The sequence below is a fragment of the Nothobranchius furzeri genome, chromosome 19 (assembly GCF_043380555.1).
Source record: "Nothobranchius furzeri strain GRZ-AD chromosome 19, NfurGRZ-RIMD1, whole genome shotgun sequence".
Lineage (NCBI taxonomy): Eukaryota > Metazoa > Chordata > Actinopteri > Cyprinodontiformes > Nothobranchiidae > Nothobranchius > Nothobranchius furzeri.
In genome coordinates, this window is record NC_091759.1 from 24,804,515 (window position 1) to 24,831,556 (window position 27,042).

Genomic DNA, 27,042 nt, shown 5'->3' on the forward strand with positions numbered 1-27,042 from the left:
CCGGCCACTTTTTCTAACTTTTCTCCACTAACCTCCTCTTTTCCACCTTGCTCCTGTCTGCGATCGTCTTCAGTAGTGTCTCTGCTACCATCTCCTATGATCGCCAGACTCTTTTGTCTTTCCGTTCGTTCATGATCGCCCAAAATGCACCGAGGACGTACCATCCTGTTTGTTTACCTGAGTGGCGCACTGGCCTGGAGCCAAACGACGATCCCAACCAACGCGCCCCCAGCGATGTTTATCCGGTCCCGGGAAAACATCGGAGGAGAAGAGGTAAACGAGCAGGAATCCAGTTGAGAATAAGACTTCTCTTAAAGCGTGGTTTATCTAGTAAACATCGGCGTGATCTTCTAGCTTCTTTTCCTTTGTTTGGCGACTTGAGCGCCACTTCTGGATTCCCGCCAGGCTTCTCTGTCTAAGTTTTTCAAGGTCTGTTTATCCTCATTCCTCAGTGGTTTCTCCTCCTGTTCCCTCCATAAGTGGTTTTTATAAACACCGTGGATCTAACCCTGCTAATGTACGTCCACTAACTCCAGCTGTTTCTGTAGTTTCTGATTCCTCCTCCTCACTCAGCATGGCTCTATTAAATACCCGCTCTGTTAACAATAAGTCCTTCCTGCTCAATGATCTAATTCTCTCTAAAAACCTGGATTTTCTGTTTCTGACTGAAGTTTGGCAGCAAACATCTGATTATTCTGCTCTGATTGAACTCTGCCCGAGTGGTTATTCTTTTCTTAGCCAGCCCCGGGGTTCTGGTCGTGGTGGAGGCCTAGCTGTTGCTTTCAGAGACCATCTTCCATGTAGCTCTACAACCTCTGGTCACTTTGCTTCCTTTGAACTGCAGCTGATTAAAGTCGGGCGTAAGAACCCGTTCTACTGTGCTGTGGTCTATCGTCCACCTGGTCCAAACAGTTCTTTCCTTCAGGAGTTTAGTGACTTTCTGTCCTCCACTGTGAAGCTGTCCAGACTGGTTATTGTGGGTAACTTTAACATCCACGTTGATGATCCCTCCGATCTCTTTGCCCTGAATTTCTCCAGCCTCATTGACTCCTTCAGCTTTACCCAGCATGTTTCTGGCCCCACACACACCAGGGGGCACACTCTAGACCTTGTTTTTACCCTGAATCTAAATGCTGACAGTGTTTGTCCTGAGGACGTTTATATTTCAGATCACCATTGCATTTTCTTTAACTTGTCAGTTTCTGCGTTCCCACCTCCTGCTCGCCGTATGGTTAGTTCTCGTTTTCTTAATGAGAGCACAGCCAGCAAATTTTTCTGCTGCTTTTGATCCACCCTGTTCTTCTGATAACGACCCAGATTCCTTAACTTCTCAGTTCAACGAGCACTGCCTCTCCATTCTGGACAACATCTGTCCTGTCAGAACCAGATCAGTTCCTGCAGTGAACCCTACTGCCTGGTTTAATGACAGCCTTCGCAGCCTGAAGCGCCAAAGCAGAAAAACTGAGCGTTTGTGGAAGAAAACCCATCTCCACGTCCATCTGCTGCACCTAAAGGATCTTCTGACATCCTTTAACTCTGCAGTCAGAGATGCTAGAGTTTCCTTTTTCTCCAACCTGGTGTCCCAGAGCAAAGGGAACCCCAAGGTGCTGTTTAACACCATCAGCAGCATCGTCTCTCCTGCCTCTCCTACAGCCTCCATCCACTCTGTTACAGACTGTGAGAACTTTCTGTCTTCTTTGTGGACAAAGTCAATAAGGTTAGATCTAGCATCTCTCCTTCAGCCTTATCGCCACCTCTCCCGACTCCAACCAGGCACATCATCCTAGATAGCTTTGCTCCGGTTTCTTTGCCTGAGTTAACCAAACTAGTTAACTCTATGAAGACCTCTGCATGCCCCCTCCACATCTTACCCTCATCTTTGTTTAAAAGTGCTTTCCAGTCCATCGTTCCCAGCGTGCTCTCTATAATTAATGCTTCTCTGGTTTCTGGTCAGGTGTTACGAACTCAACCTGGTCTAGGATCCTGGGAGGCCTAACACAGAAAACATGAATATGAATAATTAACGTTCTGACACCAAGTCACAACCAAAGAAGTAGTTTTATTAACAAAAAGTGTCCCTAAGGGAGAAAATCTGGGTAATGAAACAAAGGGATTTTTAACCTAAGCTACGGGAACAAAACTGAGGACTTTAGTAACTTAAAGAGCACTAGAATGAGAACTAAAACTCTGGTTCCAAAAAGGAAAACCAGTAACAAAGAAGTTGCCCGAAGGCCTTACCCAAAAAGTCCACTGGTGATCGAACTCACCCACACAACCAAAAGCTCAGTCAAGAGCAAGGGACAACCAAGTCTCAAAACCTGAAGGATTTCCCATGCAGGTGGAAACTTAAACCATCTGGGGCCAACTATGAACTCTAAAGTTCTTTAACCCAAGTCTTTCTCTCAATAATCCTCTCCTGTCCTCCTCTCCAGTCCTCTCCTTCAGTCCTCCTCTCCATTCAGTGCAGCAGTGATTTCATCTGCTCCAGCTGGGGGATTTCCTGATGCGAATCAGCTGCATGAGTGTGGCTGGGCGCTCTCCAGGGTGCTGACCATGGTGCTGAAACGGAGCGGAGTAGAAGCCGGGCGCTGGGAACTCAGGGCTCATAACATCATGTCCCGGCTTACTTTAAGAACGCTGTATTCCACCCGAGTCTTGACGCCTCTCTCCATAGCAGCTTCAAACCCATCTCTAAACTTCCGTTTGTAGCATCACGGAAGGTCCTCTAATTTGTGGCAAAGGTCACATTTACCCAGCTGGGTCAAGCTGGGTCAAACAGTAACTTTCAAGTCCACAGATTAACAAAGGAGCCATGATGTCTGCTAAAGAACCATCTTATCTGCTGCTGTTCCGTCCCAGAAGAAGGACACTTCAAGTTCACGATAATAATTAAATCATAATATTAATAAAACTCTTTGACTTTATTACTATTTATTTTAATCATCATAAATAATCACTTGGTTCAGTATAAATGTATTTTAATTACATTAAATGAATTATTATGCTTTGGGTATAATAATGATTAATTATGATTATGGTTGGTGACAGGAATGTCTGCTCAGCAAATCAGAAGGCCAGCTTCCACCTTATCCATCTAACACAGAGTTTATCCAGAGTAAACAATAACTGCCAACACATGTTTTTGATGCATGACCAAAGCTTTCTTGCTGAGAGTGGGTGTGTTCTGAGTACTTTGTAAACTAACGTGCAACAGCTCTCACGTCTGTTCTTGAACCAACACCATCCTGAGGAGACGGGAACGGCCGCCCGGATCCTCTGCCAAGCTGTTCTGTCACGCCGACATGAATAGCTAAGAATAAACGTAAACTGTAACCAGCTGACGAAAAACTCCTTCCAGAAGTTATTGATTTCTGAGTTAAGTTAAGATGCAAAAACTCCTTCAGAGTTACGGACGCCAATAGTTCATCAGTCGAGTGACCCACAGACACAACCCAGGACTGATTTGGTCGCATCGAGGTCCTTCTACCATCCTTGTGCCCGGAGAAAATAATCTCCACTTGACTTCACGGATCCAAAAGGGGGTCTCCGGAAACTGGGTGAGGTAGACACTTTCGACAGATGACGTTTGATGCTGTTCTCTAAGTAAACAACTTAGGTAGCTGCAAAAACATCTCCAGCTCAGGATGCTTTCCTCTCTCTGAAAGAAACCTTCTGAGAACTCCATTCACGCATCCAAACTCGTATTTTTATTTAGCCTTCATCCAGCCACAGGTTTTCCCTTTTAAAACAAGTTTAAAATCAAAGCTGTTAAAAATTGTCATTGAATTGTCATCCATGAATTGTCATTTATAACTGTCATTCAAATCTTAAAGTTTAAAATTGTCAGTAATAAAATGTCTTCATTTTTAAACTTGCCTCATTATTGAAACGAAACACAGAAATGTAAAATTGTTTCTGGTTATTGAAAAGCAAAGATTCCTAGCTTCTGACTCAAAAATAAACTTTTGCTATTAAATTTAATTGTCTTAAACTAAATTTTAATCTTCAGATTAAACATAGACCAAACAGGTTGGGCTATGAACTTAGATCAATTATATAAGTATCCGGGATATTTATATATGATATAAGCTTTATAGATTAATCTGCTTGGTCATTCTCAGAATCTCCAACTGAATAGCAACAGTGTTGATTCTAGTATGTAGTTAACCCTACACGTTCATCTCCAAGATCTTGGAAAAGGTTGTGGCTAAACAGCTCACAGCTGCTCTTGATGAACATAACATCTATGATAGCTTCCAGTCAGGTTTTTGTAGAGCTCATTCTACTGAAAAAGCTCTTCTTAGGGTCTCTAATGACCTTCTGACTCACAGTGATGCAGGGGACTGTTCTAATTCCATTTTTTAGTTCTTTTTAAAACACAGAAAGGTTTTATTTACCTGCAACGTTTCGTTTGCGGCTGTAAACTTCCTCAGGCTGATGCTGATGGTGGCGCCACTTCCTACTCCGTTTATCCGCGGGCAGCAGAGGACGTTGTCGCCCTCTGCTGCCCGCTCTCCCCTCTCCGATGATGCAGTCCCATGCACGATCCAACGAGTAAACTCTATCGTCTCTGTTCATGGTCCCACATCCACGTCTCCTTATCTCGATAGCTTCTTTTATCCATCTTTTGTATTTCTGTTGTTCGGTGTTTATTATACTTATGTTGTCCCAGTCCATTACATGGTTTTCGCTTGTGCAGTGATCTGTTACAGCTGACTTCTTTATTGTGTTTTCTGCTTCTTCTTTTGTTGCTCTTGTGTGTTTTCGACTTGTTTCTTTCTCGCACTCCTTTCTATGTTCTATTGTTTGTGTGTTGAGTTGGCGTCCGGGTTCTCCTACGTATGTTTTATTGCAGAGTTTGCATGGGATTTCGTAAACGAGTCCGCATTTAAGTCCAGCTGGTATCTTGTCTTTTGGGTGTACTAGTCTGTTTCTAACTGTTGTGTACGGTTTTGTTGGTGTGTTTATGTTGTGTTTTTTCATTGTTGCTCTTAGTTTTTCCGTTATGCCTCTGATGTATGGTAGGGTTATCACTGGTTTTTGTTCTTGTCTTTTTGGGTTGCTGGTTCTTTGCTTTGGTTGTTTACCTTTGTTTATTGCCCATGTCGGGTATCCGCAGCTCTTTAAAGCGTGTTGTATGTGTTTGTCCTCTTGTTTACGGTCTCTTTCTTCTGTTACCATGTTTGCACGGTGATATAATGTTCTGATTACTGACATGTTGTGTATGGTGGGGTGTTCTGATGTCCATAATAGATATTGGTCTGTGTGTGTTGGTTTCCTGTATGTGTTTATGTTTAGGGTCCCGTCGGTCTGCCTGGTGATTTTCATGTCCATAAATGCTATGCTGCCTTCTGTTTCTGACTCATATGTGAACTTTATGTTGCCTGTGTCATCCATGTTATTCAAGTGTTGTGTTAGTGTTTCTGTTTGTGGTTTTGGTGTGATTTCCAGTATGTCGTCTACGTAGCGTTTCCATAGTTTTATTTTGCAGTTTGTGGGGGCAGTGGCTATGGCTTTCTGCTCTAGGTCTTCCATGAAAAGGAATTACAAACTTGATAAACAAATGGAGGAACTAATTAAAGGACACATGTTGGAAAAACAGGAAAAAGAGTTCATAAAAGTAAAAGAAAGACACATAAAGAAGTTAAACTCATCAACGAGAAAAGGAGGGAGGAAATACAAGATAACTCCACACAAAGCTCATGGGTATGTAACATTTCACAATACGAACTAACAGAAGCAGAAGAAAGCATATTAAAGAAAAATTTAAACTTTGCAGTAACAACAAAGAAAATACCATATGATGAGTTCATTGTAGCAGCAGAACTAGCATGTCAACAGATCACAGATGAGGGAAAGAAAGCAGAACTCAGAAATAATGTACTTGGGATATTAAAAAACAGCCACATTCAACACAGCAATATTACAAAAGAAGAACAATCAGCCATGACAGCATTATCTAAAAATGAACAGATAATGATTCTACCGGCAGACAAAGGAAGAACCACAGTAGTTATGGACAAAGACAAATATAAACAACAGAAGAAACAGATGTTAGAGGACAAAAATATATAGAAAATACTTAAAAAAGACCCAACAGAAAACATTAAGAAAAATATGAAAAAAATACTGAAGCCACTACAAGAAAATGGCAAAATAACAGAAAAAATGTACACTGGATTCCTACAGCAAACACCAAGAATCTATGGAACGCCAAAAATACACAAACAAAACACCCCACTTAGACCAATAGTTGACAGCATAGGTACACCAGCATACAACATGGCAAGAGAGATCAGCAAAATCATCAGTCCGTTATTAGGTAACACAGATCAACACTGCAAAAATAGCATAGAACTGGCAAAAGAACCAAAAGAGATGACAATAGAAGATAACGACATACTCATCTCACATGACGTCACATCCCTGTCGACAAAAACATCAACCCAAAAAACCATAGACATAGTAGTTAACAGAATCAGACAAGACAAGACTTTACACAAGAGAATAAACCTCACAGCAGATGACATAGCACAACTGATAGGACTGGTAGCTAACTCCACTTACTTCACATACGACAACACAATATACAAACAACTGGAAGGCTTCACCATGGGTAACCCGTTATCAGCCACCCTGTGCCAGTTTTTCATGGAAGACCTAGAACAAAAAGCCATAGCCACCGCCCCCCCAAACTGCAAAATAAAACTATGGAAACGCTACGTAGACGACATACTGGAAATCACACCAAAACCACAAACAGAAACACTAACACAACACTTGAATAACATGGACGACACAGGCAGCATAAAGTTCACATATGAGACAGAAACAGAAGGCAGCATAGCATTTATGGACATAAAAATAACCAGGCAGACCGACGGGACCCTAAACATAAACACATACAGGAAACCAACACACACAGACCAATATCTATTATGGACATCAGAACACCCCACCATACACAACATGTCAGTAATCAGAACATTATATCACCGAGCAAACATGATAATAGAAGAAAGAGACCGTAAACAAGAGGACAAACACATACAACACGCTTTAAAGACCTGCAGATACCCGACATGGGCGATAAACAAAGGAAAACAACAAACAACAACAGAAAGAAAAGAAGAACCTAAGCAAAGAACCAGTAACCCAGAAAGACAAGAACCAGAACCAGTGATAACCCTACCATACATCAGAGGCATAACAGAAAAAATAAGAGCAACAATGAAAAAACACAACATAAACACACCAACAAAACCGTACACAACAGTTAGAAACAGACTAGTACACCCAAAAGACAAGATACCAGCTGGACTTAAATGTGGAGTCGTTTATGAAATCCCGTGCAAACTCTGCAATAAAACATACGTAGGAGAAACCGGACGCCAACTCAACACACGAACAACAGAACATAGAAAGGAGTGCGAGAAAGAAACAAGTCGAAAACACACAAGAGCAGCAAAAGAAGAAGCAGAAAACACAATAAAGAAGTCAGCCGTAACAGATCACTGCACAAGAGAAAACCATGTAATGGACTGGGACAGCATAAGGATCATAAACACCGAACAACAGAAATACAAAAGATGGATAAAAGAAGCTATCGAGATAAGGAGACGTGGATGTGGGACCATGAACAGGGACGATGGAGTTTACACGTTGGACCGCGCATGGGACTGCATCATCGGAGAGGGGAGAGCGGGCAGCAGAGCGCGACAACGTCCTCTGCTGCCCGCGGATAAACGGAGAAGGAAGTGACGCCACCATCAGCGTCAGCCTGATGAAATTTGCAGCCGCGAACAAAACGTTGCAGGTAAAAAAAAAACCTTTCTGTGTTTTAAAAAGAACTAAAAGATGGAATTAGAATTTCAACAAAGCAAGAACACACCAAAGGGGACTGTTCTGTTCTGGTCCTGCTGGACCTGACTGCAGCCTTTGACACTGTTGACCATCACCTGCTACTGGAGAGGCTGAGAGACTGGGTAGGCCTATCAGGATCTGCTCTGGAGTGGTTCTCTTATCTTTCTGAGCGCTCCTTTTCTGTGGCCGTCTCCAAGTTTCGGTCCTCCACCACCTCTCTTACCCATGGTGTCCCACAAGGTTCGGTGCTGGGGCCTCTGCTCTTCCTCCTCTATCTGCTTCCTCTTCAGCACATCCTGAGCTCCTTCAAAGGAATCTCCTACCATCTTTATGCAGATGACATCCAACTGTACATCTCCTTTAAGCCCCATGAGATGTCTAAGCTGCAGCTGTTACACACCTGCTTAGACTCTATCAAAACCTGGATGGTGGGAGCTTTCTTCAGCTGAATGAAGATAAGACTGAGATCCTCATCTGTGCCCCAGACAAGCTGGTTCCCAAAGTCAGAGACTCTCTTGGTCAGCTTGCTTCCCACACCAAACCTTCTGTCAGGAATCTTGGCGCGACCTTTGACCCAGCTCTCACCCTGGATTCTCATGTCAGTTCTCTTGTTGGCTCTTCCTTCTTCCATCTCAGGAACGTTGCTAAGCTGAGTCCCATTCTGTCCCGCTCTGAACTTGAGACAGTTCTCCACACCTTCATCTCCTCACGCTTAGACTACTGTAACTCTCTTTTCACGTGTCTGAGCAGAACCTCCCTGAACCGTCTACAGGTGGTTCAGAACGCCTGTGCTCGGCTTCTGACCAAGTCCTCCAAACACACCCACATCACCCCGCTTCTCCTCCAGCTTCACTGGCTGCCAGTCAACTTCAGGGTTCATTTCAAGATCCTGGTTCTGGTCTATAGGGCCTTACATGGACAAGCACCATCTTACATTGGTGATCTTCTTAGTCCCTACACTCCCAGCAGGTCCCTGAGGTCCAGTGATCAAAGCCTACTGGTTGTGCAGCACCAGGCTAAAGGTCAAAGGTGACAGATCATCTGCTGCTGTGGCCCCCAGACTCTGGACCTCTCTCCCCCTGAGCCTGAGATCAGTGGACTCAGTGGTCTCCTTTAAAAAGCAGCTGAAGACTCACTTGTTCAAGCTGGCTTTTGTATGACCTTCTTCACCTCTCTCTCTTTATTCTGCTCTCCCCACCTATTCCACCTTCCTCAGGATCCACTGATTTCCCTCTTTCTAGTCACTCTCTCTTAACAAATTTTTTTAATCACAATTGTCTATTTTTTGCTCATTTTAATTATATTTTTAACCATTTTCTAAATTCTTTTTTTATATTTTTGCATTTTTTGTTTTTGTGAAGCGCCTCGTGATTTTTATCTTGCGAGGCGCTATAGAAATGATATTTTTTTTCTTCTTCTTCTGTTAGGGTCTGATAAAAATGCTGATTTGATTCCAAACATTTAGTTTTTTAAAGTTACTACTAACTAGTTCATCATGTGGTTCAGTTAATAAAGATAGAAAAGGTGTTAAAGTTTCAAAGAATGAAAAAGTGAATTAGCAGAAGTACAGATGAAGATTTTATCAATATGTCCACAACTAAGTTTGTGGCTCTTCATTCTATATGATGATGTCACTTCCTGTCTCAACGAAAAAGCTGTGTCCCACTTTAGAAAGTTTTTTTTTACCTTTCTAGATAAATGAAAACTTATCTATAGTCATCCTCTTCCTCCTTTAACACAAAGCTGTGAAGCTTGAAGGAAACCAACAGAACTTCTGCTTAAACAGAGGAGCGAGGACACGTTTTTGGTGAGTTTAGAGGATTTTCTGTCAACAACAAATAAAACCACTGATTAATATTTTCCTACCATTATTCTTGTTTTTTGATTTTAGTTCAGATTTTCTTGTTTTGGTTATAAAACATTGAACTAAACTACAAATTTATGTTAATTATTTGACTTTTACTGAGAAAATTTGTTATTATTTTAAAGATAAGATTTTAAAACTTTTGCAAGAAACAAACATTTATGTTTCTGTATTTTAAAAACTGGCCGTGTGTGTGTGTGTGTGTGTGTGTGTGTGTGTGTGTGTGTGTGTGTGTGTGTGTTCTCAGACTGACTGTGGTGATGATTTGTCCACAAAACTCTGAACAAGGTGAGAACATCTTCAAACCAACATACTGAACACATCTGGTGTCTTTAGAAAATCTTTAACATCCAGAAACATCAGACAGACTCAGGAGGAAAGATGTCTCCATGGCAACAACACATTAATGTCTGCTGTCAATAACTTCCTGTTTTTAACCAGAAACTAGAGTCACACCTGAGTTATTTTATCTAAAACTTGTGTAGAATTCATGCAGCAGAAGCTGTTTTCTGGAGACCATGATGGAGCAGATGTGGGTTGTATGTTGTGAGTGGGTCCAGATGTGGGTTGTATGTGGTGAGTGGATCCAGATGTTGGTTGTATGTTGTGAGTGGGTCCAGATGTGGGTTGTATGTGGCGAGTGGGTCCAGATGTGGGTTGTATGTTGTGAGTGGGTCCAGATGTGGGTTGTATGTTGTGAGTGGGTCCAGATGTGGGTTGTATGTTGTGAGTGGGTCCAGATGTGGGTTGTATGTTGTGAGTGGGTCCAGATGTGGGTTGTATGTTGTGAGTGGGTCCAGATGTGGGTTGTATGTTGTGAGTGGGTCCAGATGTGGGTTGTATGTTGTGAGTGGGTCCAGATGTGGGTTGTATGTTATGAGTGGGTCCAGATGTGGGTTGTATGTTGTGAGTGGGTCCAGATGTGGGTTGTATGTTGTGAGTGGGTCCAGATGTGGGTTGTATGTTGTGAGTGGGTCCAGATGTTGGTTGTATGTGGTGAGTGGGTCCAGATGTTGGTTGTATGTGGGGAGTGGGTCCAGATGTGGGTTGTATGTTGTGAGTGGGTCCAGATGTGGGTTGTATGTTGTGAGTGGGTCCAGATGTTGGTTGTATGTGGCGAGTGGGTCCAGATGTGGGTTGTATGTGGCGAGTGGGTCCAGATGTGGGTTGTATGTTGTGAGTGGGTCCAGATGTGGGTTGTATGTTGTGAGTGGGTCCAGATGTGGGTTGTATGTTGTGAGTGGGTCCAGATGTGGGTTGTATGTTGTGAGTGGGTCCAGATGTGGGTTGTATGTTGTGAGTGGGTCCAGATGTGGGTTGTATGTTGTGAGTGGGTCCAGATGTGGGTTGTATGTTGTGAGTGGGTCCAGATGTGGGTTGTATGTTGTGAGTGGGTCCAGATGTTGGTTGTATGTGGTGAGTGGGTCCAGATGTTGGTTGTATGTGGGGAGTGGGTCCAGATGTGGGTTGTATGTTGTGAGTGGGTCCAGATGTGGGTTGTATGTTGTGAGTGGGTCCAGATGTGGGTTGTATGTTGTGAGTGGGTCCAGATGTGGGTTGTATGTTGTGAGTGGGTCCAGATGTGGGTTGTATGTTGTGAGTGGGTCCAGATGTTGGTTGTATGTGGGGAGTGGGTCCAGATGTGGGTTGTATGTTGTGAGTGGGTCCAGATGTGGGTTGTATGTTGTGAGTGGGTCCAGATGTGGGTTGTATGTTGTGAGTGGGTCCAGATGTGGGTTGTATGTTGTGAGTGGGTCCAGATGTGGGTTGTATGTTGTGAGTGGGTCCAGATGTGGGTTGTATGTTGTGAGTGGGTCCAGATGTGGGTTGTATGTTGTGAGTGGGTCCAGATGTGGGTTGTATGTTGTGAGTGGGTCCATATGTTGGTTGTATGTTGTGAGTGGGTCCAGATGTTGGTTGTATGTTGTGAGTGGGTCCATATGTTGGTTGTATGTTGTGAGTGGGTCCAGATGTTGGTTGTATGTTGTGAGTGGGTCCAGATGTTGGTTGTATGTTGTGAGTGGGTCCAGATGTTGGTTGTATGTTGTGAGTGGGTCCATATGTTGGTTGTATGTTGTGAGTGGGTCCAGATGTTGGTTGTATGTTGTGAGTGGGTCCAGATGTGGGTTGTATGTTGTGAGTGGGTCCAGATGTGGGTTGTATGTTGTGAGTGGGTCCAGATGTGGGTTGTATGTTGTGAGTGGGTCCAGATGTGGGTTGTATGTTGTGAGTGGGTCCAGATGTGGGTTGTATGTTGTGAGTGGGTCCAGATGTGGGTTGTATGTTGTGAGTGGGTCCAGATGTGGGTTGTATGTTGTGAGTGGGTCCAGATGTGGGTTGTATGTTGTGAGTGGGTCCAGATGTTGATGTGGTTCTCCTCTAAATGCTCCTCAGGTGAAGCTGCTGCCTCTCAGCATGAAAAACCAAACAGGAAGTCAAATCTGCTTCTCTGGGCTCTGCTGGCTGCTGCTCTCATCATTATCTACAGACTCGGTGAGTTCTGACTGATTTATTTACTATTTCATGTGTTAGAGGACAAGAGGAGAACTCTGTTATTCTGATTTCATCTGATTTTAACTTCCGTCTTTTCTTTAATCAGCTTTTGATAAAATTAGAACCAACAAAACTCTCCAAACCCTGAAGGAGGAGAAAGGAGCTCTACAGGAGGACAATAAGGTTCTACAGGAGGACAATAAGGCTCTACAGGAGGACAATAAGGTTCTAAGTGAGGAAATTGAAGCTCTGAGAAAACACATCTCAGGTGAGAATGTCGGGTTTGAAAGAGTCCAGAAGGTTCAGCCTGGAGGTCTGATTCAGGCCCGTCAGGATTATTTAATCTGAGACTTTCTGGATCAGATATGATGTTTTTCTCTAATTCCTTACAATATACAACTAATAACAAGGTGTTATTTTCTTTCCCTGAGTGTTTAGACCAACCACTAACTAATATATTCACCACTGATGCTGTAAGAAAACATAAATACACATTTTAATGATCTTTCAGTTAAAACATTCTGAGTAGCACAGCCCACTGTAGATGACATGTAAATAGGTCTTCTCCTGACCTTTCTGTCCTGTAATGATGTTAAAGAAACATTGATGGAGCCACAGAAACAGGAAGTTAGATGGTAACTGCAGGACAGAAGACGCCTCCTGCTGCCTCCTAATCACACAAACATCTACAGAGATTTCTTCCTCCTGGATGAATCCAGTCTTTGTTCTCATCTGTTCTAAGATCACGTTTGTCTGAAGTTGGACAAAAACTGGGAGAAACATGGAGACAAGTGTTATTATTTCAGTGACCGTTACTCATCCTGGAAAGGGAGCAGAAGTTTCTGTGAGGATCTGGGAGCAGACCTGGTGAAGATCGACAGCAGAGAGGAGCAGGTATGAAACACTGCTGCAGGTTCATGTTCTCACAGATTTCATCATCATGTTTCTTCATCTGAGCTCAGAAACGTCTCTGAGTCATTTTCATCTGATTTGATTCAGGAGTTCCTGGTGGAGAAAGTGAAAACCTTTGTGATGCTTGACATTTCGGACGGTTTCTGGATCGGACTGACAGACTCAGAGGTAGAAGGCATCTGGACCTGGGTGGACGGATCTCCACTGGACAGCAGGTCTGATGGTTGTGTGAATATTTCAGTCAGTTTCACAAAATCAACTTGACAAGGCTTTTCTGGATCAGAGTCTCCAGTTTTAATGGATTTTGTTCTTTTTACTCATCTGTCAGAATGAAGTTTTGGTTAGAAGGTCAGCCCGATAACTCTAAAAAACGCAGTGCATCTGGAGAGGACTGTGTGACGATTCTGAAGAGAGAAGCTAAAGATCTGAACACCTGGAATGATGACACCTGTATCTTAGCTTTTAAAAGTATCTGTGAGAAACCAGCAGGAACTGGACCGAGTTCATCTGTTTGTGGCTGAAGTTCAGTTCAGTCTCTGGAACAACCTGAGTCCAGGATCCAGGAGGAGCAGAGATGATGTTTGTAGAAAGTTCATCTCACAAACAGCTGAAGCTTCATTTTAAATGTGTGGAAGAGAAAAATTTTATATTTTCTCACATTTTCTTTTTTCTCCTTTAGCTAAAATACAAAAGCCTAACCCATAAATAAAAACAACATTCAATCATAAATTAGCTTTTTGAACTTTGTTTATGAATTTTAAATATTTAACATACATTTTTAATGCCGCCCTACATGTGGTGCTGCTTTGATGGATTATTGGATCAAAGTTCTGGTTCCTTGATCTCTGTCAGATTTAGCTAAGTGGCTTTTTACTGTGAGCATAGATTTTATTTGTTCTGAATTTATTTTACGGAATCAAACCGGACCCAGGCCCGGAGCGGCTAATCGGGAGGGTCTGGACAATTCCCGGTGGGCCGGTCTGATATTTGGGTTCACAAGGGCCGGTGTTGTGTTTCTGGACCGGTGTTCCGTCATCATGCCACTGGGTTGATCCCCAAGGCCGCCTACCTGACAGGGCCTATCACAGTGGTGCAAAAAGTGGGTGTGCAGTGTATGCGGCGCATAGGGGCGCCAGGCTGGAGGGGGCGCCATAGCAATGATGCAAAAATATTTTAGTCTGCATTTCCTGTGTTTAATGGCACCTGTGTTTAGTCCGTTTGTGTATCTGCAACTTATTTACTTAATAACAGAGAAGCATGTGTGATTAGGCCAATCAGAAGTTCCCAGTGGGTCAGTCTGGTCGCTGTTTTTAGTTGTTGCTTTCAGGCCGGTGTTCAGATTACACTCTATAGGTCACCTGCTGCTGATGAGAGGACTTCTCCTGTCAGTGTGGAAGGAACAGGTGAGCTGCTGCTTTAGCTCCTAGAGACACTCTCCATGCCCAGACTGTAGTGACCTGTTATTTATAATTTTATAATTAATAATAAGTTAATAAATACACTAAAGCCACAGCACGTGATAGAAAGTAAGATTCAATAAGTCTGAATCTTTTCTCCCACAGCTCAGCTCTGTTATAGAAATAAGCAGCTGGACAACATCAAGTATAAAACGTGTTCACAGATAACTAATATTTTATAGAAAAAACTATATGAATTTTTCATTTTAAGATTTACTTTATTTAAGGTTATCTAAGGTTTGGATGTCTGTGAACATTACATATTGTTCTCATTGGTGTAAAAAACATAATAATGTCATGCATGATATTATTAATAACAGGTCATGATCTAGTCGGTCTGAGGTCTAAAACTCTGCCCTGGGCCTAAAGCCCTGCAGACAGATTTAGTTTCTATAAACAACAACAAATAAAAAACAGCTGCTGGATTCTACTTTGTTCCTGAAATTGAGTCACATAGTTTAACAAGTTCTGCACGCTATAGAAAATATAATCAATCACATATAATATTATAACGCCATAGATACTACATTCTAACTCTAAATGTTTCTTCTCAAAATGCACCAGACTGATGCTTTTAGATATAAAATATCCTAGAGTAGTTCAAGATTTATCCTCTTTTTCCCTCTGATCTTGTTCATGTCTGCTCTGGTCTTTCATGTCTTGTACCACACCTTGTGGTGGTGTATAAGTACTGGAGGATATTTCAAATACACTTTAGAAAGGCAGCTTAAAAGATAGAGTTCAATAAAGAGGTGTGTGTGTGTGTGTGTGTGTGTGTGTGTGTGTGTGTGTGTGTGTGTGTGTGTGTGTGCCTTTGTCTGCCTGCTCTGTCTTCTCGATCCCAAGTGAGTCGTGGAGGATGGCTGCTTATACTGAGCCAGGATTCTCTGGAGGTTTCTTCCTGTTAGAAGGGAGTTTTCCTCTCCACTTTCGCTGCATGCTTGCTCAGTATGAGGATTGCTGTATAGACACTGACACTAGTCAGTGACTCGATGCAATTTGCTGGGTTCCTATAGGAAACATTATTTCTGATTGGCTTAATGAACTGTGAATTGGAATGTTTATTATGTGAAGTGCCTTGAGACGACTTTTGTCGTGATTTGGCACTTTATAAATAAACTTGAATTGAATTGAATTGAATACACACAACATTCCTGACAATTGCATTCATGCACTGTGGTCCTGTCCACCTGTCCAGGAATTTTGGGGAAGAGTATGTGAAGACATGTCAAAGTCTCTGAAATGTCATATCCCAACCACGCCTTCTCTTTGTTTACTGGGAAATCTGGACGATGTCCCGATTGAAACATCTGTGGTTCACGTGGTTCTGACTGCCATATGCATCGCTAAGAAAACTATCCTCTTGAATTGGAAGAATAGAGAAACTCTCTGCATTAACCAGTATAGAAATCTTTTGTTAGATCATATTACACTTGATTTAGCCTCTGCTTCCACTTCAGATCAATCTCTCTGGGCTCCTTTGATCAGATCCATCACATTGCGGTGATGGGAGACCGTTGATGTTGTCCTGTGGGATGATGTGGGTGTGTGTGTGTGTGTGTGTGTGTGTGGGGGGGGGGGGGTGGAGGGTCTGAGTTTGTAGTATCCAGATGTTCCCTGGGGGTGGGTTCACTGGGGATGTCTGGGACTGGGGGAACGTTGCCCCCCCTCTGGAGGTGCTTGGGTTGCCTCGGGGGGTGGACTACTGGCGGTTGTGAGTGGGGCCCCTTGGAGGTCTTGGCGGCAGCCATGGGTCACTGCTTGGCGGCTGCATTGCCCCTGGGCGGGTCTGGGTGGGGGCTCAGGGTGTTGGGGTGGCCGGCCCGGTGTGGGGATCTGGGCGGGGCCTTGGGGGTCGGGTCCTGACATGTATGCTGCCGGGAAGAAGGCAGGAGCATGCAGCAGTGCCTGGCCCGGGTTCAGGGGCCTCGGATAGACCTTGGCTCCTCTGCTCTCCCATCACAGGGGAGGGGGAGGTCCAGGAGGGGGAGGATCCAACCTTACCTGGATGTCCTATGTCTTATATATTCTGGAAGTTGTGCAGATGCAGGGATGGGCATAGATATTATGCGGGAGTGGGACTGGGTTGGTGCCCTCGGACTCCGTGAGGCTCTGTAATGCTGCTGCTTTGGGCCCTGGCAAGATGGGCTGGGGTCTCTGTGCCCTGGGCGGCAATTTGACAACAGAGGTGCCTATTGGGGCCAGTGGGGGAGCTGGCTCCCTGGAGGGTTAAGCCCAACCAGCCATTCCTCCCCATCCCCGCATATTTCTCTCCTCCTGCTCCCTCACATCATCACACAAACATGCACATAGGACCTTGGGGGGATGGAAAAGTCAGGAACTGCGGGTATGGACCCCATTTCTGCATTCCTGTGGCAACCTGCCCCCCAATTTTATTTGCACCTTATACACTTCCACCGACAACATTCCACGCAAACACACACTTAGGACCTTGGGAGTGAGCACATTCAACGACACTTGGCAGGGGGATTTCTCAGCCTCCTCCCGAGTGCCGGTGCCCACTTCCAATTTTAAACTGCACTTAGACACCAAGGGCTGTGGGTGGAAGTGGGGTGGTGCGGTGGCATCAGCTGGCATAGGCCGGACGATGCCCGCACTGCCGCTCACCACAGCCATGGAATACACATCATCAACACACACAACACTATATTGGCGCAGGTGGAGGGAGACTAGGGGTCTTAGTACACCTCTGTTGTTGCTTGGCTTCCTGGGGCTGGAGGCAAGGAGGGAGATCTGGCCGTCTGGTTGGGGTCTGGGGTGGTGGGTTGCTGTGCTCAGCGTTGGGCGGGGGAGCCTGCTCATCAGCACCCCAGCAGAAAGGGTCATACTCTGGTAACTGGTGATGGTTGTACCCCATGTGCAGCAGTACCGGGACCAGAGTGAATAGAGTGTGTATGGGGAGCATGAGTGGATGTCCGGCGTGCATTTTTGTAAGTCTATGGTTGTATGTGCATGTGTGAGCATGAGGGAGGGAGTGTATGACTGTTTGTGTATGACTGTATATGTCAGGTGGGGCCTTTGACTCCTCTCTTCTCCTGGGACTTCTTTTGATGATATAGATCTTCGTCTCCCCTCCCCCTGCCACACCTGGTTTGGGGTGTGGTGCCTTGGTCTGCCTGAGTGTTCGTGGCTCCCGGGTCAGGGGGTTTAAGATTTTTGGCATCTGCCTGATCAATCCCGGTGGCGGCCTGGTGGGGTCTGGGTCTCTGCTGGGTCCCCGGGTCCAGGGCTCAGCCGGCTAGGGGGTGGGAGGCTGCGGGCGGGCCTGAGGGCTTGCCGCTGATGTCTCCCGGGACTCTGCCGGCTGCTGGTTGTGGCCCCCCGGGGCGATTCTCTGTGCCTCTCGAGGGGGGCGGGGGCCTTTCTGCTTGCAGTCTCCTTGGGGTTCCTGTGTTCTGGGGCAGCGCCTGGATCTCTGGGACTTGGAGCTTCCCCCGCCCCCTACGCATCTTTGGGGGGCAGGTCTGTGGTCTCTCGCACTCTCTATTGGACGCTCCTGTAGATAAACCTTACATAAACAAGCTCTCAAAAGTATGGACTTGGGCACGTTCAACACAGGTCTTAAGACTATGGTGGGCACTTAATGCACTGTGATTTATTATCGTGTGACAGTTCAGTTAAGCAATGTTGATTATATATTTCTTCATCAAGTTGACGCAGTGATAGCTTGATCTTGTTGTATTGTCCCTTTATTTATTTATTTTTTTTTTTTTTTTTTGCTTTTTTTCTTGTCTCTTTCTGCAGGTCTAGAAGCAGACTTTTGTTCATTATTGTTTATATTTGTGGATCCCCCACCCTCTTTCCCTCTCTCTCCCCACCTTTTGTCTCTTCCTTTCTCTTTCACCTCTGACTCCGTGTCTGGTCGGAATTACAAAGCATTCAAAAACAATAACAATAAAGTTTTAAGTATCAGGCGTGACATTAAAAGCAGATGCTTTGATGCTCCACCTGAGAGTAAATCTGTAAGGCTTGTTACCAGCATTCAGACATCAATTCTGTTTGTTTCACAGCCAGACAGGACACAATAATAAAAAGATTCATTACACACAACTTAAGTAGTTCAAGCCTTTTCTTGTTTCTAATGTTGATGATTGTGGCGTACAGCTCATGAAAACCCAAAATTCCTACCTCAATAAATTAGCATATCATGAAAAGGTTTTGTAAACGAGCTGTTAACCTAATCATCTGAATCAACTAATTAACTCTAAACACCTGCAAAAGATTCCTGAGGCTTTTAAAAACTCCCAGCCTGGTTCATTACTCAAAACCACAATCATGGGTAAGACTACTGAACTGACTGCTGTCCGGAAGACCATCATTGACACCCTCAAGCAAGAGGGCAAGACACAGAAAGACATTTCTGAATGAAGAGGCTGTTCCTAGAGTGCTGTATCAAGGCACCTCAGTGGGAAGTCTGTGGGAAGGAAAAAGTGTGGCAGAAAACGCTGCACAACCAGAAGAGGTGACCGGACCCTGAGGAAGATTGTGGAGAAGGACCGATTCCAGACCTTGGGGGACCTGCGGAAGCAGTGGTCTGAGTCTGGAGTAGAAACATCCAGAGCCACCGTGTACAGGCGTGTGCAGGAAATGGGCTACAGGTGCCGCATTCCCCAGATCAAGCCACCTTTGAACCAGAAACAGCGGCAGAAGCGCCTGACCTGGGCTACAGAGAAGCAGCACTGGGCTGTTGCTCAGTGGTCCAAAGTACTTTTTTTCAGATGAAAGCAAATTTTGCATGTCATTCGGGAATCAAGGTGCCAGAGTCTGGAGGAAGACTGGGCAGAGGGAAACGCCAAAATGCCTGAAGTCCAGTGTCAAGTACCCACAGTTACTGATGGTCTGGGGTGCCATGTCAGCTGCTGGTGTTGGTCCACTGTGTTTTATCAAGGGCAGGGTCACTGCAGCTAGCTATCAGGAGATTTTGGAGCACTTCATGCTTCCATCTGCTGAAAAGCTTTATGGAGATGAAGATTTCATTTTTTAGCACGACCTGGCACCTGCTCACAGTGCTAAAACCACTGGTAAATGGTTTACTGACCATGGTATTACTGTGCTCAACTGGCCTGCCAACTCTCCTGACCTGAACCCCGTAGAGAACCTGTGGGATATTGCAAAGAGAACGTTGAGAGATGCAAGACCCAACACTCTGGATGAGCTTAAGGCCGCTATGAAAGCGTCCTGGGCCTCCATAACACCTCAGCAGTGCCACAGGCTGGTTGCCTCCATGCCATTATTTTAAAGTTATATTTTATTTATTTTCTTTAGCTGTAACCAACTATAAACCACAACAGATTTCATTAAAACTCAGCAAAAAATCACCATCAGATCCAAGATGGCCGCTGCATCTCATTAGCACAGTAAACACAAACACGTCTGTAACTCAGTCTGTGTTCAGTGCTGAGTCACTCAGATCACACCAGTTTTCTTACATGAGATAATAAAATAATCTTAATTTGACCAAAACAACTGTAACTCTATCTCGTTCATGTTGTCTGGACTTCTATAGTTTTTACCTACAGCCTAAACAAGTGTGTGTGTGTGTGTGTGTGTGTGTGTGTGTGTGTGTGTGTGTGTGTGTGTGTGTGTGTGTGTGTGTGTGTGTGTGTGTGTGTGTGTGTGTAGCTGGGCTGAGCAGGTGCCGAAGGCCCATCTGTGTCATGACCTCAGTAACATGGCCGCCGCTGCTATCCTAGTCCTAGAGTCCTACTGCCCTCTAGTGGGAGGAGTCTGATCACCTCATCACCCTTTTCTATTTAAATTAGTGACACACATCCATTCTCCTTCATCACTGGTTAAATACGTTTTCTGTGAACTAAAGATTCAGCCTGTCAGGATGGAGGCTTAGTGATGCTCTTTGACCTTCAGCACAGCTGGAAGTGGCTCAGATGTCACCTGTCTGGGGCACCTCCCTCTGCTGGCTTTGTGGATTGGGCAGCCGACTCCATGCAGGATGAACTAACGTGGAGTTCAAGGTTCAGAGCCAAGGTGTTCTTCATGCAACCTTCTCAAAAAGTCAGGTCTCAGTGACTGTGGACCTCTTCTATTCCCTCTGAGTAAAAGTCCAGTAAAAACAGCAGATCTGCTCTGATGTTACAGTCCTGCTGACACTCTAGCTACACAACCCTCTGCAGGAATTCATCTTTGGTGGCTTCCTCTGCGATCTGTGTGGGAAGAGATTCTTCAGTCATCTTCACATGGACACATGCATCCATCTCGACGGTGTTTTCACTTGGTGTGGTTTCTCTAAGCAGAGCATCAGCAAACACGTGTTTTCCTGGAGTGTAGATGAAGTCATGTTCATCAGTGTTTGGAAAGAGCGTAGAGACCATAGCTAGTGACTGAAGATGGACCAGACGGCTGAGCCTCCATCAGTAAACCCTGCCGGGCATCAGAGTCACACTGATGGTAGAAATCACAACATGTCTGCTTTCTTCCCTTTTCATACTTCCTGCTTAATCTGCGTCCGTCCCTGACTTCAGGAAGATGGTTAAAACCAGACAGCAACTTCTCAGACTCACAGCAGGAAGTCAGCTGAAGCTGATGCAACCTACTCTGGTGTGAAGTTCATCAGACCAGCGAGCACAGGTGAAAGGAGCAGAATAGGTCTAAACTTTAATCAGCATAAATCTGCAGCTCACTGGTTGTTTTGTGTTTTTGCAGTGAGCGTTCCTTCATCAGCCGACACCACCTACTCTTAAATCATGATATCCCACAAAGAACCAGGAGGTCGGTAAAAACCAGACAAGGAAACGCTCCGATGACCTCAAGCAGCAAGAAAAACGATCATCTCTGTTTAAAAAGATTCTTTAATCATACAAAAAATCTGATCAATAAGATAAAATAGAAACTTCACTAAAGAATATTTAAAACTAAAAAATATTTATTTTTTAACAAGAAGTTCCTCGTATTCCTAATCTTTCCTATTTCTACCTAATCCAATCAGAACTAAGCTGATTGGTTGGACCACTTCCGGTCGGTAACAAGATGGCGCCTGTGCTTGGCTTAGCCGCGGTCACCGGCCACTTTTTCTAACTTTTCTCCACTAACCTCCTCTTTTCCACCTTGCTCCTGTCTGCGATCTTCTTCAGTAGTGTCTCTGCTACCATCTCCTATGATCGCCAGACTCTTTTGTCTTTCCCTTTGTTCATGATTGCCCAAAATGCACCGAGGACGTACCATCCTGTTTGTTTATCTGAGTGGCGCACTGGCCCGGAGCCAAACGACGATCCCAACCAACGCGCCCCCAGCGATGTTTATCCGGTCCCGGGAAAACATCGGAGGAAAAGAGGTAAACGAGCAGGAATCCAGTTGAGAATAAGACTTCTCTTAAAGCGTGGTTTATCTAGTAAACATCGGCGTGATCTTCTAGCTTCTTTTCCTTTGTTTGGCGACTTGAGCGCCACTTCTGGATTCCCGCCAGGCCGCGTTGCGGCGCGGTTTCTCCGTCTAAGTTTTTCAAGGTCGGTTTATCCTCATTCCTCAGTGGTTTCTCCTCCGGTTCCCTCCATAAGTGGTTTTTATAAACACCGTGGATCTAACCCTGCTAATTTACATCCACTAACTCCAGCTGTTTCTGTAGTTTCTGATTCCTCCTCCTCACTCAGCATGGCTCTATTAAACACCCGCTCTGTTAACAATAAGTCCTTCCTGCTCAATGATCTAATTCTCTGTAAAAACCTGATTTTCTGTTTCTGATTGAAGTTTGGCAGCAAACATCTAATTATTCTGCTCTGATTGAACTCTGCCCGAGTGGTTATTCTTTTCTTAGCCAGCCCCGGGGTTCTGGTCGTGGTGGAGGCCTAGCTGGTGTTTTCAGAGACCATCTTCCATGTAGCTCTACAACCTCTGGTCACTTTGCTTCCTTTGAACTGCAGCTGATTAAAGTCGGGCGTAAGGACCCGTTCTACTGTGCTGTGGTCTATCGTCCACCTGGTCCAAACGGTTCTTTCCTTCAGGAGTTTAGTGACTTTCTATCCTCCACTGTGAAGCTGTCCAGACTGGTTATTGTGGGTAACTTTAACATCCACATTGATGATCCCTCCGATCTCTTTGCCCTGAATTTCTCCAGCCTCATTGACTCCTTCAGCTTTACCCAGCATGTTTCTGGCCCCACACACACCAGGGGGAACACTCTAGACCTTGTTTTTACCCCGAGTCTAAATGCTGACAGTGTTTGTCCTGAGGACGTTTATATTTCAAATCACCATTGCATTTTCTTTAACTTGTCAGTTTCTGTGTCACCACCTCCTGTTCGCCGTATGGTTAGTTCTCGTTTTCTTAATGAGAGCACAGCTAGCAATTTTTCTGCTGCTTTTGATCCACCCTGTTCTTCTGATAACGACCCAAATTCCTTAACTTCTCAGTTCAACGAGCACTGCCTCTCCATTCTGGACAACATCTGTCCTGTCAGAACCAGATCAGTTCCTGCGGTGAACCCTACTCCCTGGTTTAATGACAGCCTTCGCAGCCTGAAGCGCCAATGCAGAAAAACTGAGCGTTTGTGGAAGAAGACCCATCTCCACGTCCATCTACCGCACTTAAAGGATCTTCTGACATCCTTTAACTCTGCAGTCAGAGACGCTAGAGTTTCCTATTTCTCTTATCTGCTGCTGTTCCGTCCCAGAAGAAGGACACTTCAAGTTCACGATAATAATTAAATCATAATATTAATAAAACTCTTTGACTTTATTACTATTTATTTTAATCATCATAAATAATCACTTGGTTCAGTATAAATGTATTTTAATTACATTAAATGAATTATTATGCTTTGGGTATAATAATGATTAATTATGATTATGGTTGATGACAGGAATGTCTGCTCAGCAAATCAGAAGGCCAGCTTCCACCTTATCCATCTAACACAGAGTTTATCCAGAGTAAACAATAACTGCCAACACATGTTTTTGATGCATGACCAAAGCTTTCTTGCTGAGAGTGGGTGTGTTCTGAGTACTTTGTAAACTAACGTGCAACAGCTCTCACGTCTGTTCTTGAACCAACAGCATCCTGAGGAGACGGGAACGGCCGCCCGGATCCTCTGCCAAGCTGTTCTGTCACGCCGACATGAATAGCTAAGAATAAACGTAAACTGTAACCAGCTGACGAAAAACTCCTTCCAGAAGTTATTGATTTCTGAGTTAAGTTAAGATGCAAAAACTCCTTCAAAGTTACGGACTTTGAGACGCCAATAGTTCATCAGTCGAGTGACCCACGGACACAACCCAGGACTGATTTGGTCGCATCGAGGTCCTTCTACCATCCTCGTGCCCAGAGAAAATAATCTCCACTTGACTTCTTGGATCCAAAAGGGGGTCTCCGGAAACTGGGTGAGGTAGACACTTTCGACAGATGACAAACAACTCAGGTAGCTGCAAAAACATCTCCAGCTCAGGATGCTTTCCTCTCTCTGAAAGAAACCTTCTGAGAACTCCATTCACGCATCCAAACTCGTATTTTTATTTAGCCTTCATCCAGCCACAGGTTTTCCCTTTTAAAACAAGTTTAATATCAAAGCTGTTAAAAATTGTCATTGAATTGTCATCCATGAATTGTCATTTATAACTGTCGTTCAAATCTTAAAGTTTAAAATTGTCAGTAATAAAATGTCTTCATTTTTAAACTTGCCTCATTATTGAAACGAAACACGGAAATGTAAAATTGTTTCTGGTTATTGAAAAGCAAAGATTCCTAGCTTCTGACTCAAAAATAAACTTTTGCTATTAAATTTAATTATCTTAAACTAAATTTTAATCTTCGGATTAAACATAGACCAAACAGGTTGGGCTATGAACTTAGATCAATTATATAAGTATCCGGGATATTTATATATGATATAAGCTTTATAGATTAATCTGCTTGGTCATTCTCAGAATCTCCAACTGAATAGCAACAGTGTTGATTCTAGTATGTAGTTAACCCTACACGTTCATCTCCAAGATCTTGGAAAAGGTTGTGGCTAAACAGCTCACAGCTGCTCTTGATGAACATAACATCTATGATAGCTTCCAGTCAGGTTTTTGTAGAGCTCATTCTACTGAAAAAGCTCTTCTTAGGGTCTCTAATGACCTTCTGACTCACAGTGATGCAGGGGACTGTTCTAATTCCATTTTTTAGTTCTTTTTAAAACACAGAAAGGTTTTATTTATTTGCAACGTTTCGTTTGCGGCTGTAAACTTCCTCAGGCTGATGCTGATGGTGGCGCCACTTCCTACTCCGTTTATCCGCGGGCAGCAGAGGACGTTGTCGCCCTCTGCTGCCCGCTCTCCCCTCTCCGACGATGCAGTCCCATGCACGGTCCAAGGAGTAAACTCCATCGTCCCTGTTCATGGTCCCACATCCACGTCTCCTTATCTCTATAGCTTCTTTTATCCATCTTTTGTATTTCTGTTGTTCGGTGTTTATTATACTTATGTTGTCCCAGTCCATTACATGGTTTTCTCTTGTGCAGTGATCTGTTACAGCTGACTTCTTTATTGTGTTTTCTGCTTCTTCTTTTGTTGCTCTTGTGTGTTTTCGACTTGTTTCTTTCTCGCACTCCTTTCTATGTTCTATTGTTCGTGTGTTGAGTTGGCGTCCGGGTTCTCCTACGTATGTTTTATTGCAGAGTTTGCATGGGATTTCGTAAACGAGTCCGCATTTAAGTCCAGCTGGTATCTTGTCTTTTGGGTGCACTAGTCTGTTTCTAACTGTTGTGTATGGTTTTGTTGGTGTGTTTATGTTGTGTTTTTTCATTGTTGCTCTTAGTTTTTCCGTTATGCCTCTGATGTATGGTAGGGTTATCACTGGTTTTTGTTCTTGTCTTTTTGGGTTGCTGGTTCTTTGCTTTGGTTGTTTTCCTTTGTTTATTGCCCATGTCGGGTATCCGCAGCTCTTTAAAGCGTGTTGTATGTGTTTGTCCTCTTGTTTACGGTCTCTTTCTTCTGTTACCATGTTTGCTCTGTGATTAGTTCTGATTACTGACATGTTGTGTATGGTGGGGTGTTCTGATGTCCATAATAGATATTGGTCTGTGTGTGTTGGTTTCCTGTATGTGTTTATGTTTAGGGTCCCGTCGGTCTGCCTGGTGATTTTCATGTCCATAAATGCTATGCTGCCTTCTGTTTCTGACTCATATGTGAACTTTATGTTGCCTGTGTCATCCATGTTATTCAAGTGTTGTGTTAGTGTTTCTGTTTGGTCTTTTGGTATGATTTCCAGTATGTCGTCTACGTAGCGTTTCCATAGTTTTATTTTGCAGTTTGTGGGGGCAGTGGCTAAGGCTTTCTGCTCTAGGTCTTCCATGAAACGGAATTACAAACTCGATAAACAAATGGAGGAACTAATTAAAGGACACATGTTGGAAAAACAGGAAAAAGAGTTCATATAAGTAAAAGAAAGACACATAAAGAAGTTAAACTCATCAACGAGAAAAGGAGGGAGGAAATACAAGATAACTCCACACAAAGCTCATGGGTATGTAACATTTCACAATACGAACTAACAGAAGCAGAAGAAAGCATATTAAAGAAAGGTTTAAACTTTGCAGTAACACCAAAGAAAATACCATATGATGAGTTCATTGTAGCAGCAGAACTAGCATGTCAACAGATCACAGATGAGGGAAAGAAAGCAGAACTCAGAAATAATGTACTTGGGATATTAAAAAACAGCCACATTCAACACAGCAATATTACAAAAGAAGAACAATCAGCCATGACAGCATTATCTAAAAATGAACAGATAATGATTCTACCGGCAGACAAAGGAAGAACCACAGTAGTTATGGACAAAGACAAATATAAACAACAGAAGAAACAGATGTTAGAGGACAAAAATATATAGAAAATACTTAAAAAAGACCCAACAGAAAACATTAAGAAAAATATGAAAAAAATACTGAAGCCACTACAAGAAAATGGCAAAATAACAGAAAAAATGTACACTGGATTCCTACAGCAAACACCAAGAATCTATGGAACGCCAAAAATACACAAACAAAACACCCCACTTAGACCAATAGTTGACAGCATAGGTACACCAACATACAACATGGCAAGAGAGATCAGCAAAATCATCAGTCCGTTATTAGGTAACACAGATCAACACTGCAAAAATAGCATAGAACTGGCAAAAGAACCAAAAGAGATGACAATAGAAGATAACAATATACTCATCTCACATGACGTCACATCCCTGTCGACAAAAACATCAACCCAAAAAACCATAGACATAGTAGTTAACAGAATCAGACAAGACAAGACTTTACACAAGAGAACAAACCTCACAGCAGATGACATAGCACAACTGATAGGACTGGTAGCTAACTCCACTTACTTCACATACAATAACACAATATACAAACAACTGGAAGGCTTCACCATGGGTAACCCGTTATCAGCCACCCTGTGCCAGTTTTTCATGGAAGACCTGGAACAAAAAGCCATAGCCACC

General features: G+C 43.7%; 1 protein-coding gene and 1 long non-coding RNA gene across 4 annotated transcripts in view; one reads left to right on the top strand and one right to left on the bottom strand.

The window, feature by feature from the left end:
• The window catches only part of LOC139064228 (uncharacterized), a 67,753-nt gene that overhangs the window by 8,734 nt on the left and 31,977 nt on the right, over positions 1-27,042 (bottom strand). The gene's annotated exons all lie outside the window — the stretch shown is intronic.
• On the top strand, positions 9,600-15,237 carry LOC129164630 (hepatic lectin-like). 2 transcript variants are annotated; one of them, XM_054745520.2, is made up of 7 exons: positions 9,600-9,670; positions 9,975-10,015; positions 12,122-12,220; positions 12,327-12,488; positions 12,963-13,114; positions 13,220-13,347; positions 13,461-15,237. In XM_054745520.2, exons 2-7 carry the CDS (start codon positions 9,988-9,990, stop codon positions 13,651-13,653), a joined length of 762 nt encoding a protein of 253 aa, XP_054601495.1. In that variant the 5' UTR covers positions 9,600-9,670; positions 9,975-9,987; the 3' UTR covers positions 13,654-15,237. The 2 variants fall into 2 exon arrangements, with proteins under 2 accessions (XP_054601495.1, XP_054601494.2); XM_054745519.2 differs by lacking the exons at positions 9,600-9,670; positions 9,975-10,015 and having other exon boundaries at positions 11,956-12,220.

Coding starts and splice junctions, on each gene's coding strand:
- LOC129164630 (XM_054745519.2), top strand. CDS start 11,968: ATGTGGGTTGTATGTTGTGAGTGGGTCCAGATGTGGGTTGTATGTTGT. Junction 12,221..12,326: donor CATCATTATCTACAGACTCG/GTGAGTTCTGAC, acceptor TTCTTTAATCAG/CTTTTGATAAAATTAGAACC. Junction 13,115..13,219: donor TCGACAGCAGAGAGGAGCAG/GTATGAAACACT, acceptor GATTTGATTCAG/GAGTTCCTGGTGGAGAAAGT.